This window comes from Podarcis pityusensis, assembly GCF_964106645.2.
Source record: "Podarcis pityusensis genome assembly, chromosome: 4".
Classification (NCBI taxonomy): Eukaryota; Metazoa; Chordata; class Lepidosauria; order Squamata; family Lacertidae; genus Podarcis; species Podarcis pityusensis.
In genome coordinates, this window is record NC_138027.1 from 51847343 (window position 1) to 51863893 (window position 16551).

The following is a 16551-nucleotide window of genomic DNA, read 5'->3' on the forward strand; positions in this document are numbered from 1 at the left end:
ATGGGAAATTAATGTGGAAGACTAGTGAGGAATTGGGTTTGGAGTGTAAATCTGGGTTAAGATGACTGAATAGATGTTGTGAAACATATACTGTATTTGTATATGGAGTAGGATTAGCTGAGTTTCTAAAAACAGAAAAATGTGTAGAAATTCAGACATTAGCTCTGTTTGGACATCACAATCAGCTACTGTTTCTTGTGACAGGAACAAGCATAAGAGAGTTTGGACTCACACAAGAGAACAGGAGAATTAAAGCTTTCACTTGGAATTACAGTTAACCATAATTTAGTGTTATGAGCACATGCTAACATGAAATTACGGTACTCTGAAGCTTCATAAGCCATTGTTTGAAGTTGGCTTGTCTCAACAAAGCACAGTACTCATCAGATCTGAATATACAGTTGTGTAAGTCTATTATTGTATAGAAATTGTATGCTTGAAGTAATCAAAATATCACACAAATTAACTTCTAGGAATTGATGTTTAAAAAGAGACAAATTTGATACTCACATTTTAAAATTTATGTTCTTTGGTGCTAGCATCAAACATTTTAACTGAAAATGATTATATTTTGGTTTCCCCAAGCTCTGTGTGCTGATACAGGCTTACAAAAATGAAAATCACCCCCAGTGGAAAGTTTCCCAGTGGAAAGTTCACCAGAAACCTTAAACTAATAGTTCAAATGCAGAGGGCAGGGGTGATCTTTGCTTTTAATGGCCCTTCAAAAGTTACGTCAGGTTTGCTTTGTACCAAATTGTAGGCTGAAGTTTTAAATACTGTACCAGGAATTTCCTTCAGTAAAGAGGATATGTGAATATTCTGCTGTTAGCTAAGCACTAGAAATGACACCAAGCATTGTGTGGTAGAAAGAGTTTCTAGTGTATTAAACAGCAATAGAGAAAAAGGCTATTCTGAATTCCAGCAAATGGTCCATGCTTACCTCTTTTATCAGGTTCATAAATCTGGGTCCAAAACGCCACGGCTTATGTCTGTGACATTGCAGGGAGCTGACAGTCATTTGGGAGGCACGCTGGGAAGCCACTGCAACCATGTAAACAGCATCATACACCAGAGCTGCTTCTGTCTGTATGTGGGAAAATAGAAAACACCTTTAAGACAACATGTTCAGTCCCATCCCCTGGTTTCCCCTTCATTCATTCCAAAATATGAGCCCTGTGTCTAAGGCTTGAAGTACTCTCATTAGTTATCTGTGATTATGTAAGAGTAATGTCTAATTTTAGACATTTGTTTTCTGGACCAGCAAAACTTCTTTGGATCAGGCCCTTAGTGAGCAATTATACATTTAAACAACAGAGGTTTGTTGAGTCTATAAGACCAATGGATAGAGTTAAAGACCCATCTACTTAATGAGACATATTATTATTTATTATAAAACTTCACACACTGCAAATCTTTTGGGAAATTAATAGATTAATTCTATGCTTCATTGACCTACTTACACTACTTATAAATACTAGATAGTTTAGCAATCAAATGTGATCTGAATTTACTAACGGGTCTTAATATAGTACAGATCTGTGATCATTGTTGGTGCACAAATTAGGATTGACATAAAATCAATAGCTTTGTTTGAGAATAAATTTAAAGTCTTAACTTATTGTGAGCAGTGCTTCCCATAGAATCTTTCAGATCTACGACCCTGCTTTAACCACAAACTACAAATGGGAGCCACTTTTAAATTGTTTACCTATCATAACCATCATAAAAACCTAAGATGACCCCTCCTGGATCAGACCGAAGGCTCATCTACTCCTGTTCTCATAGTGGCCAACCATATGTTTTTGGGAAGCCTGCAAGCAAGACCTGAGTGCAACAGCACTCTCCCCACTTTCGGCTCCTAGAAAGTTATTCAGAGGCACACTGCCTCTGCAAGTGGATGTAAAACCTAAGTTATTATGGCTTTATCCTCCATGAATTGGTTCAATCCTCTTTTAAAGCCATCCAGGTTGGTGGTCATCACTACATCCAGTGGGAGCGAATACAATAAAGGTAACTAGCAACTTACACACATTTAACTTGTGCACATTTAGCTGCAAACGCCTGACAATTTAAAAAAATGAAAAATAAAAAGGGGGCAGTCATCTGGGAAAAAAAGACTTTAGCAATCCCACCTGCCATTAAACCCTATGTGTTTTTAACTATATACGGTTTTGGCTTTACAGGGAATCCCTGAAACATAATCCCAGCGTAAGTTGAGAGTTGCCTGTATTTTAACTATGCACTCTTTGTGGAAATACTTCCTTTTGACTGTTTGAGTATTCTAGTATTGTACTTCACTGGACAACAATGGGCTCTAATATTATAAGAGAGGATTTACTTTCTTCACTTTATAATCTTATACACCTCTGCAATGCGCCTTCTTACTCATTTCCCCCCTAAACTAAGAAACCCCAAATGTTGTGTAACCTTTCCTCATAGTGGAGCTGCTCCATCTCCTTGATCATTTTGATTGCCCTTTTCTGAACCTTTTCCAGCTCTACAATATCCTTTCGGAGGTGAAGCAGCCAGAACTGTACACAGCATTCCGACTGTGCTTGTACAATACATTTGTGTAACAGCTTTATGATATTGGCAGTTTTATTTTCAGTCCCTTTCCTAATGATTGCTAGCATTGAATTTGCCTTTTTCACAGCTGTTGCACACTGAGTTGACATGCGAGCAGAGTCATCCTGTACAGAAGAAGGGTTGGCAATAGATGTAGCTTGTCACTGTACATGAGGAAAAGAGCTACACCTGCTGAAATTTCCAACAGTCAAAGGCACAAACTTATTATTTATTGGGTTGGACTAGATGATCTTCAGGGTCCCTTCCAACTCTACATTTCTATGATTTATTAACAATCCTTATTTTGCTACCCAGTAACAATTCTCTAGGTGGCATAGAATGCTAGATATGCTAAGGCTCCAGTTCTGTACACACATTTGCCTTTGAGTAAGCCTCATTGTATTTAGTGGGGCTTATTCTGAGTAGACATGCATAGGATTGTACTGTAAAAGACAACTATAAACCTGAAATAAATCACCACCACCACCACCGCAGCATAAAACCTCCAGCAGAAGAGATTAAAAGCAGTATAGCAAATCTTTTAAGCAACACCAGAACACATTTTTAACAGGTTTTCAACAGACATTAAAATAAAAAAGTCTTCATCAAGCAACTGAAAGACCACAGAGCAGACACCATTTTCTGCCAACATTGTGGATATAGTGGACAGTGCTCTTTCACTTACAGTCATCATGCCATCTAGGAGACCCGTCTCTGGCTTGGGTGGTGCCTGTAGCCGTTCCATTGACCACTTCTCAATAACTGATGACACTTGTGGATTCTCAATGTTGAGTAAGCGAAATCCAGTCATATTGACTCCGCTGTATCTGTAGGGTTCCAGGTCTAGTGCAAACAAATCCTAAATCATCAAGGTTTCATTTTGGGAAAAAATAAAGGAATAGATTGTATTAATGATAAAAGGAACCATCCTATATATTGAGTCAAGCCAGTAGCCTAGTGCCAACCTAGAGTAGTAATGGGTTTCAAAGCCATGGCTCATGAACCAAGGAATTGTTTTTTCCTAGCCTTGTACTGTTTTTCCTTGATCCCAAGCTCACCAAAAATGGCACTCATTATAAAATCTGAATAGCTTTGATCTGAGTAGGATTTATTTTCTCCACCTTGACTTTAAGCTCACCAGACTCCAAGCTCACCAGAAATGACATTCATTATAAAATCTGAATAACTTTGAGCACAGTAGGATTTATAACATATCTCATGTTTGATTTGTTGGAACATAAAACATTGGATGCTCACAACATTATTTTATAAGCAAGTTTCAGTGCAGTACCTGGTATTGATTTATATTATCCCAGTAATAATGTTACAGCTATTACAAATGAAAAGAAAAGAAAGAAAAGCTTGAAAAATTGGCTGGTCAATGTTAAGAAAACTTTCCAGCCCTGAGAATGAAAAAAGCTTACAGCAGTGTGATGAACAACACAGTTTTAGTACTTATGAGCACCATATTTCTGCTGCCTTGCCAGCTTTGGTAACATGCAGTCACTGTGTCTGATATATGTTTCAAGCTGGTGAAGAAGGAGTTCTGTGTGCATTAGAAGTTTGCAAAGCAGGGATATAATGGAGGCCTTAAGTGATATTATTTTTGTGACACATTTCATAAGCAATGTCATGGACCCCCCAAAAAGTGTGAGACACTTGTCAGGATTTGTTTCAAGGAAAAGTATTGTTGATGCTGATATCAACAGTCTTGTGAAGAAACATTGTCAATCTCTGGCAGGATTTCAGTCACACTATTAAAACTTCACAATGTTTACAATACCGCAATTGCTTCTTTAAATTATAGAATACAAAGCAAAAGCTTGCTAGTCTTTCCTATGGAAGGAAAGATTGCATAAGCTAAAACGTGTTTAATTGGCTTTAAGCAACAACAAAGTGTTTCACAAGGGATGACAAATTAGTTTCCTTTCTATATACCTCCTATGTCTCATAGAACACAGCTAAAAATGTGTCACCTTAAGTATTTTTTATTTAGGAATATTTTTGCCTAGCCTTCATCACATAGCAATACTAGGATGGGGTAGCATGACTCTAGCACATTAACATTTCCACTAATATAGAGAAGCACTATAATTAGTTAAATAAGATGACCTAATTTTGAATAGTCTAGATTTGGTTCTCTCCATCCCCCCCCCCCATTTCCTTAGATATGGTTTTGCAGTATGGATTCACAGGCATACAATTCTATTTTCCCCTATGCAGCACAGAGAAATGAGAGTGGGGTGGAAATAGGTTTGGTGAGTGTGACAGATATACTAGGCCACCTCTATTGCAAGATGGCTTTGCTATCAACAGTAATACAGTTAAGAAGCACTTTTCATCTATAATGGTTGACACACAGATCATAGGGGATGAAGGTCTTTAGCTACTACTGCTGTAATGGATACAAATTTATCAAAATGTCTTACCAGGGTTGTAAAAAAGTAGTGATAGTATTCAGTCATCATTCCCATGGAGAGGATCTATTGAGAAAGCAGATTGGGAAGGAGATAAGCCAGAGAGAGAAGCACAACACAAATAATAAGCAATCTACACGAGAAATTATGAGCATATTTGTATGGCAGGTGACTGCAGGGCTTATATTGCTTTTGCAGATCTACAGAATAGCACGGTGCTGTATGTGGTGCTGAGGGATAATAGCCTCATATCTAGATTGTGCCTTATCTTACTTTCCTTACCTGTATCCTAATTTAAAAAGTGGAAATGGGAAAGTGAGGTTTCATTTTTCAGGGAACAGGGGTTTGGGACAAGATTTCAAACTCATACTTGGTAAATTTGTGCGGGTAGGTTTTTGGTTTGTACATAATCAGCAGCATAGAAATCAGCACTAGTGAATGAAGCAATAGTGGTATGCCTACAACTCCCGTGATCCCTAGCTAGCAGGACCAGTGGTCAGGGATGATGGGAATTGCAGTCTCAAAACAGCTGAAGGGCCGAGGTTGAGCCTGCTCTAGACACTGATCAGCCCCAGGCCCCCAGCCATGCTTAGCTACAAGATGGAGGCGTCATATGCCTTCAGACCATGCACTAGCCAGTCAAAGTCTTTGTGATTATGTGATTATGAATATCGTAATATTCTGATTTAGAATGAGAATATCAACAACAACAACAACAACAACAACAACAACACCACCACCACAATGGTAACTGTTCCATTACACCTGAGGAAGCAAAGACTTGGAAGCAGCTTATAATGTCCCTGTCTCTACTTGGGGAGTGGGAAGGGTATGGTAGAAACAAGCTTCATCAAGGTGATAATGCTTGATTTGTGAAACAGAGTCAGTTCCAAGCTACAGAGAAGCAGATAACAGCTGCTGTTGTATTCAAGTGCTCCCCGTATAGTATGAACTCAGATTGCTATCCTGGGGTGGCCTCCTTCTGCGCACAAGCTTTTAGTGTAAATGTACAGCAATAAATTTGACAGAGTAGCCAAAGAAATTGTTCTTTAAATGGTGAATGCCTATGGAGAATTGATTGCTCAAAGGAGCCACAAAAAAGCTAAAAGAATGATTAGGCATAGCTTTCAAGGCTTAATATGTTTCAGATCTATGTAACTTAAAGGAAACTCTCTGTGGGAGGTACAACTTTCCCTGAGAATGAAAATAACACCTTTAGTGGTCACACACACATAGCCACATCTCAAGAAAGTGGTTGGCTTTGCAGTACACGCCACCACCTCTTCTCTCAGGTCAAAGATGATTACTAACCTCTGCAGCCTTCCATTCTCTGGCAGGCTTCCTTCAACCCCCTTTTTTATGCCTTTCCTCCAAATCCAGAAAAGTTGTCAGCAGAATACAGAATAAAAGTCTTGAGGCTGATAAATTAACTGGAAAATGCAGGTGTCTGACTCCCACTAACTTTGAAACTCAGATCAAAAGACACAAGCTTAGCATGCTTAGATGGTTCAGTTTTCATCACTAGTAAATTCTTTCCGTAGAATTTTTTGGTTCAAAGAATTTAAGAATATCACAGACTGAGCAGAGTTATAAGATCTGTTGACTGAACAGCTTGGTGATATCTGTTGGGATAGATACCACCAGCCAATTTTCTCCAGATCATAGAGGTTACAAACTCCATCAAAGAAGTATTAGATACGAATTCAATGTTGTCCGGGGCTTTACTTAATAACATGAAATCATATCTCCATTACAGATAGGATTCAAGCAAAATATCATCTCTCCCTCAGCTAAAAAAACCACACACACACCCCAAAACGACCATCTATAATATTCTGCTGTATGACGTATAAAGGCTTCAGATTTCCAGGCTATAATCATACTGAAAATGGAATTCTCTCTCTGCAGTTTACCCCTGGGGGAAATTCAAGCAGCTGTACTTATAATTACTTACTGCTTTTCCTTGCTGTTTGAATATGACAAGGGTGGTTATTCTTTGGTCACAATATGTCACATCAGACAGAAGTGGCCGTATTAGCCCTTGACTAGAAAAACTGAATAGAAAATTAAACTTTCTCAGGTGAAGAAAGAAATAATATCCTGAGGAGAGAAAGCAGTGGTGGGAGGAGGTGGTTTGAGATTTTGCTTTTGTTGTGCACTTGCCATGAAGGAAAATTTAAACTGGCTAGTATTTGCAATAAAATAAATAAATAAACTGACAACATGTTGTGTTTCCATAATACTAGAGGAGGGAGGAATACTGTTATTAACCTTTCTAATATTCCACCTCTGGGCAACCCAGCTACTCTCCAGATTTCTCATTGCCTCACTGGGACATCAGCTTCTTACCTATTTTTTGTTCTATTTCTTTCTTACTTAATCACCTATGATCAAAAAGCTTCTCGGGTTTCCCCCAGCTCTGACAACTTCCTAGAAAGATACATCAGTGGTGTCCCTCATGAACACTAAACCCTAAACAAAGAATAAACTCCATAGAGTTGATTCCCCAGATAAGCACAGGTTCTAATTTATACTTGATTCATCTAATCCAACTCTGCTTTGTTAATTGCATGATCTTCATCACCTAAATAGGGCTTCAGTACTCTCTATCCTGGGAGAAACTGCCTGATACTGGGAAGCAGAAGTGGATGGGTTTAAGGTGGAAATGGGATTTGCTGAGCTCAGGTGATGCTAAATGGGGATCAGCAGCCTTTTCCAGCCGTGGGCCGGTCTACCATCCCTCAGACCATGTGGTGGGCCGGACTATATTTTGAAGAAAAAAATAATGAACGAGTTCCTATGCCCCACAAATTATCCAGAGATGCATTTTAAATAAAAGGACACATTCTACTCATGTAAAAACACGCTGATTCCTGGACTGTCTGCAGGCCGGATTGAGAAGTTCTCAATGCTAATAGTTCTCGTGACTCTACCCTTTATGAAGGCTATGCTATACGTGAGATCTCCCACAACTTTTGAGGCAGAAGAAAGATAGTCTCCCAGATACATCAGAAGTCTCACTGTGAATTGATGAAAGGAAGATATTACCTCTGTGGGCCTTCTCAGTAGTGGCGCCCACCCTGTGGAACACCCTCCCATCAGATGTCAAGGAAATAAACAACTATCTGACTTTTAGAAGACATCTGAAGGCAGCCCTGCTTAAGGAAGTTTTTAATGTTTGAAGTTTTATTCTGTTTTTAATGTTCTGTTGAAAGCCACCCAGAGTGGCTGGGGTAGAAATAATAAATTATTATATATGACAGGGAGAAGAATTTTCATGTCGTGATAAAAAGACACCCTTGAAGAAAGAATAGAGGACCAGGGTTTGTTGAAAGAATATACTTATGTGAAACTGTAATGCTGCAATCCTACACAAATTTCAAAGAGGTAAGCCCTGTTGAACACAGTGGGAATAATTTATTAGAAAACTTTTTACAGTTTTAATGTACAAGAAACATCTAATTATCTGCATTCCACAATTGTGTAAAACTCCAATATTCGGATGTCTATCCAGATATGGGGTTTCTATCTCAATTCTTTTGCAAAAGTCTGCCTCTAATATACTCCAGCTCTTTGAAGAGCTCATAACTGTGTATAGAGCCTATGCATGAACAAGTGGTATGCATGCACACAGGCAGCAGACAAAGAGATGTGTTTGGGCATGAAATGCCAATCCAAGGCCTCACATGTATGTGTGGTTATTTACTCGTGTCCGACTCTTTGTGACCCCATGGACCAGAGCACGCCAGGCACTCCTGTCTTCCACTGCTTCCCACAGTTTAGTCAAGTCATGTTAGTAGCTTCGAGAACACTGTCCAACCATCTCGTCCTCTGTCGTCCCCTTCTCCTTGTGCCCTCCATCTCTCCCAACATCAGAGTCTTTTCCCGGGAGTCTTCTCGTCTCATGAGGTGGCCAAAGTATTGGAGCCTCAGCTTTAGGATCTGTCCTTCAGTGAGCACTCAGGGCTGATTCCCTTAAGAATGGATAGGTTGGATCTTCTTGCAGTCCATGGGACTCTCAAGAGTCTCCTCCAGTACCATAATTCAAAGGCATCAATTCACACATATGTAGGCTATGCTAATCTTAATTTGAGCAGGAATTGTGGGCATTCTACTCATAGAAGGCCCAATCATTCTTTCTTCCTCGAATAATCACATCACAGGATCCTGGTGGGCAGGGGTGCCAACTTGAATAAAATATGGGGGGGGGGATGATTGGCAATGCCCATCAACAGTGCACCAACAAGTGCACTGTGCTGGGCTTATAAATTTTAGGAGGGAAGTTCCTGCTCCTAACCTCTGGTGGCTGCAACATAATTACATTCACATACACATAGTCAGGTATACACATTTGCACTTCAGCCTACCATGCATGCTATTCCTGCAGGATGTATCTCAGCACAATAGCAGATCAGGCACTAAAGAGCTTTACAGCCTGATTTTCTTGGTTGGGATCCTAACCCAGAACAACTATATGGGAGAGCTAAGGAAACTCTCAGTTTAGAGAGCTTACCCTCAGCTGCTGGTTCTGACTTCTACGCACGTACAGGACATCATTAAAAGCTGCAAGAGCCTCTCCAGGCACAGGGTAGGTAACCTTTGAAATCTTCCACATGTTCATAGCCTTTAAATCGGCTTTTGAGAGATGTTCACTCAGGTTTTGCTTGTCCAAAAGGGGCTCAAAGAGAATCCCACTGTTGAAAAATAGCTGCTCAACACAGTGATAATGAGTCAAAATCTAATCCACCTGAATGCGGTTTTATTACTTCCCAGAAGCTGAAAAGCAGATGGCATGATAACTTTGATAGAAACAAATGGGCATTTTCTTCCTTCTTACCTGTTTAAGGATTTCTGCTGCTGTTTCATGTGAGCAATCAAATATCACATAGAACTCTTTGCCCTTCTTCATCTCCTTGAGTAAAGGCCGGGCATCTTTATTCCCAGAGGGCAACTGCCGGATTTTGATTTTAATGTTGTATCTAGAAGGGGCTTTGATGAGTTCTTGCAGGCGAATTAGACCTGGAAAATGACACCCAATCATTCAAATAGCTGCTCTGTGCAATGAATCTTCACTGTCATTTAGACTCAACATTTAATTTCACCATTCCGCAATATATTTCAAATTTACTCCATATAAAAGCTTAATGTGTTAGCATATCATTTATCAGATCTTTCACTGGTGAAGCTTAAGGAGTTTCTTTTTGCTTTATGGGCACCTTCACCCAGGAAAAAAACACACCCTGAAAATCTATTTAGAAACTTATTGGTACATAATTGTTTACTTATTAAAATTATACCACACCCTCCTCCCAAAAGAGCACAGGGCCTCTTTCTCTGAGCCTCAGATCACAATATCCTTTAATATTAAACAAGTCACACTCTGAAAACCTAGCATTTAATTTACATTAAAGATCAGTAAGCAATGAAATAATAAAGAAAGTGCAATGAAAGGCCTGCCCTTCTGTTTTGTGGATCACATGTTTAGTGAAAGTGGATTGCTGTGACTCTTGGCGCTATGCAAGCATTTTGTGGTCAACTTCTATGTGGTAAGAGAACTAGTCAGGAATCCAAAGACAGGTCCAGTTTAGCAAGGTGTTGAGATGAATGCTGGTCTGATATTTCAGCCAACATTTAATTTGCACCCTCCCCTCCATGAATGGTCAAATGGAAACTGGGGAGGGTTGTGTTCTCTGTCTGTTTTCTGTTTCCTTGAGTCAGCATTGTGAAATGGTGGAGTGGAATATCTGTTTGATTTTAACTTCTTGTCTTTCCCAGCTTTAAACTTCTCTGTCACATTGTTGGAGGGCTATAAAATGATTCTCTTTGCTCCATGTAGTTTATCAGCCCAGCTGTGTTTGCTGGAGTTACTGGACACTCCAGAGAAGGCCGACAAACTTCAAAAAGCCATTTAAGCATTGTTCAGATGGGAGACATGTGACCATGGTGGCCAACTTCAAGACTCAGACAAAAATGGAACCAGGAGGAATTGGGGAGAGGCAACCCCCCTCCCACACAAAGTTAGCCATGTGTCCAAAACTGGAGTAGCTGGTATAGGAGTGCAGTGGCTGTTGCTAGCTGGGCCTAAGGGAGAAACAAGAGGGCATAGAAACAGAAGTGGTTGCAAAAATATCCGTTCTAGAAAACCCATTGAAACAAATGGATACTGAGTAGTGTGAAATAATCAGTCATATATAACCAACATGCTCTAATTAATGCATGAAGGGGGTTAAGACCATAGAGTAAGCTGTCCTGCCAGGCTTAGTTGGGTCGCTCTTCTCAACTTGGGAATAAGGGTTATCTAGTCTTTGCCCTTCCCATTCCACCATGTGACCCTTACCAGTAAGGAGTTCTAAGATGGTTGCTCCAGCTTAGCTGTGCGGCTTAAGCAAGTCTCCTTTATGTTTCTATACAAATAATTTAGAAACAGCCACCTTTTATAACCTACTTTTTATTGCTTGTGTTTTCTAACTGCTTTATGGGAAAGCACATGAATCTAACCTTTGAAGAGTTTGTAAATAAACCTTTTTTTAACTTAACAAATGTGTGGTCTCTTTCTGTGCTAAGGGAAGAGGGTAATTTAGGAAGCAACTTAGAAGAGGAGATTTTAAAGGTCTAACAACCTACATTTACTTTGCTGCATATTTTGTGATTTTAAATCACTGCTGGGGTTCTCTCTCTCACTAAGAGTACTTTCCCCAAACCTGGAAATTCTCCCTTTATTTGCATATCTTTAACCAAATCAACAAGTAGCAATAAGTGTATACCTGAATAGCAAAGGGATGCCTAGGATATCCAGAGCCCTGAAGGTCAGCAGACAGAACACACCTGCCAGTTTTCTAAGCCTTCACCTCTCTTGAAAATAGAGCTATCTTTCAACCTGTCCTGAGTTGAATAATTTGGCCGTGGTTGACAAAAACAGTCACTGTCCTGTAATGCAGAAGTCAACGGGGTGGGGGTGCAGGATGCTGGATTCCATTGACTTGAGTCAGGTGTATTGCACAATCCTATAATTATTCAAAAGTAAGCCCAACTTGATTCAGACATACTTCCTAGAAAGGGTGCTTACAAATATATTCCAAATCTGTTTATATCCAAATATGGGTGGAGGATCAGGCTAAAATATTTAAAATTCACTAGGTTGCTGTCTGTTGAGGTCAATAGGTAAATAATCCTCTGCTTTAAAAAAAGACATTCAAGAGTTTCTTTAGCATATTACACCCTCTGTCCAGTTATGTACAAAATTTGTTTACTCATTCATACACATAAACACACCCTTATGATGTTCTCCAATGAAGCCAAAGGATAATGGGGCTGTTTAGAAAAAGATATTGAATTAAAGCAGGAATCGCCTAAAAGCCCTTTTGACAAATGGTAATTTTGAAAATGAATCATCAGCCTGCCAGCACATTTGATTTACTTCCTGTGCAAACCTACTTAGCATCTCTGGCATTAGAAGTGCACTAATAGAATGCAAGCTGAAGTATAAAGCAGCATAAAGTATCATCCTATTTCCTCTGATGTGAAGTGGTGATTGCTATGCTGCGAGCTATTGGCTTTAGCTCAAGGCCTCGCATTGCATGAGGAAAATTGACTTTTTTCCTTGGTAGACTGATTCTCTCCTTTCAGTTTTTAAGCATCCACAAACCAATACAGAATATGAACCATTATGATTATTCAAGTGGAAATTGTAGTAGCACAATACAAAGCATAGTTTGGCTGCTAAAAGGGAGGCCTCAAACTGCAACATTCAGGTTCACAGGCTTCCTGAAAGGACTTTTTATACAGTTGATGAGCTAGCAGAGGGAAGCTGGCTGTAAATCCACAGCTCAGCTGTATTAAGCAGCAAAGAACTCGGTTCAGCCACTGTGACACAAGTTACATTAACAGAGAAAAATGGGGCTTCAGGCACAATAATTTCAGGTGTAATTTCCGTTTACTGATAAGAACTCTTTGGCTCAAAATGATCCCTTTGTCATATACTGTCCTGTGGCAGCAAAAGTCCGCATAATAGCTACCGGTGAGTTTTAAGGAAATGGAACTGATTAAGGAATATGTCTGATCCACAATTGATGTTCAGAAAACACGTGCCCATCTATATATATACTTGCATTCAGGTGCAGTGGCAAGAAAATATTCCACAAAGGAAAAGTAGAGAAAATATATACATTCTCTTTCGGTCTCTTTTTCACTCTCTTCTCTTAGCTCTTGATAGTGGTACTCAAATAGGGAAAGGGTTGGCATAGGGTTGTGGAAGCTCATAAACTTCTTCAGGAGAAAGGGTGTGATATAAAGTTGATAAACAATAATAAACAACAGTGTTGTGGTGCCTACCTGTACTGTCTTCGTATACTACAGTTATTATCTTCCAGTTGTAATATAGCACCAAATCCAATACTGCTCTGCTGATGGCTGCATAGTCTGGGTAGAGGTTGATATAAAAGGAATCTTTGTTATCCACCGTAGGATGTTTCCATCGGGTCTGTATATGTGGAACTTCAAGTGCATTGCAGATAGATTGTACCGCACTGACTGATGAGCTGTGAGATGGTCCAAAGAGGGCAGCTACCCCAAGAGCAAGCTGATCACATGCTGTATGAGAGAGGGATAATGAAAAGACCAGTTATGCTGTAGGACCATTTTACTCTTTTGTCTAACTGAATTGGTGGAATTGCTGAATTTGGGGGGAAATGAGTTCAAAATGGGGGGGGGGGAGGAGCAAGGGCCAGCTCATCAGAACTTTATACCATCATTGTTTTCAACTACACAGATGGGATACAGCCTATAACAAAACCCCAAGAACTTCAAATAAAAATAATGCAAGGGTTTCACTTCATTACTTTTAAATAGGGCTGACTTCAAATTCCTCAGTCACGATTGTGAGACATTCAGGAGCCCTGAGCTGTTCTAGTAATGTATTCACCCAATGAAACTCTTATGAATTATGATGCATGGCACAGTGACCATAGATACATTTCATTGCAATAGGCACAGCAAGGATTTCCAAGCTACCTGACAAATTGCTATCCAAGGGTGTTATAGTTTGTTAATTTCAAGGCAAACACTCATAGAGGATAAAGGGTACTATTATTCATGGTGACACTTTATGTTGTGAGATGTACTCATTTTATGTGGACCTTTGAGGAAAGCAAAGATGGAACTAGAGATTTGCACATTACACTAATATTTATCATGCATTGAATCATTTTTTAAAAGTGAGAATTCTAGTAAAGTGAAATCAAAATAACATTTTATATGTTGATCTTGTTCGAGTCCCTGATAAAATGCAAATTATTTTATAAGAAAGACTGGAGTTATTTTAATATCCTTGAAATAGCTTGTATGATTCATGCTTAAATTTGCTTCTTTCATGATAAATTATAATATATTGAGGAACAAATCAGAGAAATTCCTTACTAATATTTAAAATTCCTTTAAATATCTATATGCTGATTTCAAATGGCCAAATGGTCGGTTTAATCCGGCCCCTGTGGCAGTTTACCTCCTGGGGTAAAAACCTCAACAACTTCAATCCTAAAAAAAGTCACAACTTTGGTTGGCCCTCACAGCCCTTCACTTCATCAAATCTGACCCTCTTTGTAAAAAGTTTGGACACCACTGGATTGCATTAAGACACTTAAAGGTATTGCTGATGAATACTCTACCACTGATCATCTAAGGAAGCGGTGTGCAGTCAGAGCCAAAGTGGGCCCATCACCCATTTTCTCTCAAATTCTCTATTTGCTTCTGCTGCTGCAGAAGGGACAGACCGCACTTGCAAGAGGCCTGAATGGATCACTTGCAAATTGCTTATGAAATTAGGCTGAGAGCCACATTAAATTAGACTGAGGGCTACATGTGGGCAGAAAGGTGCAGTTTGATCACTGCTTTATTTTAAAGGTAGTCAGAAGAAGCACTTAAGAGCCATCTGACCAATGAAAATGAAAGCATCCCAAAAGTGTCCTTTTCTGAAAGCTATGAGCCTGTTCTGGCTTTGAAACTGGGACCAAAGCAGATGTTCTGAACGGTTCTACAGTCAAACAGTGAAGAACTTTGCACGGCCAACCTTGCCATTAGAAATTGGAAGAGGCAGTTGGGATGTCATGCTTTATTGTTGTATGCTTAGCCAAAGGAGAGGTACTTTGGAGATTTTCTTCATCAGGTACCAAAATAACTTGGTCAGCCTTCGGGACTACACATCTTGACTCTGCCTGGGGTAGCTCCATTTGCGGTTTTGTCTGAGACAGAAAAATGTCCTATGTAGCATCTAGTAAAAGACTGTGTGCATGTGTGTGTTACCATGCACTCAACTGCAACTCTAATCACAACTATCACATCTGTATAAAGCTACCTGAAGTGACTTGAATGGCAGCAAACGATGACTGCATTTCAACCTGGATACGTCCTTCATCTACTTGCATCAAGTCAACCCATATTCTCAGCTTGCCAATGTAGTAATATGGATTTTATCACCTCAGGCAACTAGCCAACAATGAGAATCTAACTAAGAGGTGAAAGCAAACAGGGTTGATTATCATCTACTATGGAGAAGTTGTCAGAGAAATTGATGGTATGACCTTAGCCGCATTATGTTATGTTTCAAACTTTTATTATAGTTGTTGTTATTATTTGTTTAGTGGCCTCGGTTTACATATGCTACCTTCCACAATATAATTTGCAAAAGTGAGGACTCCACAAGAAGAGTTCACTAAATTTAGAGAAGGTAAAGGCAGGTGGAAGAAGAGAGACAAGGTAATAAGGGATGTGGGATACGACTGTTTGAACATGAAGTATTCATACTTTATTCCACAGGGATTAGAATTTTTTAAGCAATTTATTAAATTGTTCCTCAGGATGCCAGACAAGCAAGCATTTAATCCATTTATCTTTCTCTGAAGGAACAAGGCATGTCTGACACCATCTAATCTACATGCAGACCAGAAGTCTTGCCTCATCAAAAAGCCCACTTGGGACTGTTGATTTTTCTTAGGCACAACTAGTCATTCACCTCTTAGAGGCCTTCTTGACATATATCATATAAATGGTAATTTATCTCATGGTCCTTTGAAATAAAGACCTGTACATTTTCTGATGGAACCACATGTGGCATCAGAGTCATGAATTACTAAGAAAGGGTTCAGAATGCACTCTGCAAATGTATTCACTACATAACGGACTTCAGTATCTTAGAATCAAATAGGTTTACTAGCAAATAAGTTTAAGAAACCATCTACCATGCTGCTGCTACCCACATAAACTTATTACAACCTTGAAATCCAACAGTGATTTCCGGTAATATTTTCATAAACCTGATTAAGGTAGCTTTTAGGCAGGAAATTTTATTCAGCTAAGGGATCTTTTACTTCTATTTTCTTAACCATGTTTTAAATAACTTTTTATTTTAATTGTTCCTTGGAAGTTTCAGTGGGGCAGACAAGTATTTATTCTGTTACAATTGATGTATTCCTTTTTTACCATGCATGTTACCTGGAAGAATTTTTATTCAGAAGAGTAGGATAAGTTTTCAGTAAATATATAAATGCTCAAAAATGCAGATACGAATGTTCCATTT

The 16551-nt window shown here is 39.2% G+C and overlaps 1 protein-coding gene and 1 long non-coding RNA gene across 36 annotated transcripts in view; one reads left to right on the top strand and one right to left on the bottom strand.

Annotated features, from left to right (window-relative positions):
- Nucleotides 1–16551, top strand: part of LOC308476135 — a 159645-nt gene that overhangs the window by 64317 nt on the left and 78777 nt on the right. For 15 of the 30 annotated variants that reach the window (XR_013985728.1, XR_013985739.1, XR_013985740.1 and 12 more), the window contains 2 exons: nt 8246–8369; nt 10819–11522. The exons of 5 other annotated variants lie outside the window; for them this stretch is intronic. This is a non-coding gene — a long non-coding RNA (uncharacterized lncRNA). 10 more of the 30 variants (XR_013985738.1, XR_013985750.1, XR_013985737.1 and 7 more) reach the window with 6 other exon arrangements.
- The window catches only part of GRIK1 (glutamate ionotropic receptor kainate type subunit 1), a 155669-nt gene that overhangs the window by 49488 nt on the left and 89630 nt on the right, over nt 1–16551 (bottom strand). For all 6 annotated transcript variants that reach the window (XM_081003532.1, XM_081003529.1, XM_081003531.1 and 3 more), the window contains exons 3-7: nt 13314–13571; nt 9820–10001; nt 4995–5048; nt 3251–3424; nt 941–1084 (exon numbers count right to left, since the gene is read on the bottom strand). In XM_081003532.1, coding sequence (XP_080859658.1) covers nt 941–1084; nt 3251–3424; nt 4995–5048; nt 9820–10001; nt 13314–13571 — 812 coding nt within the window. The remainder of the gene's footprint in view (nt 1–940; nt 1085–3250; nt 3425–4994; nt 5049–9819; nt 10002–13313; nt 13572–16551) is intronic.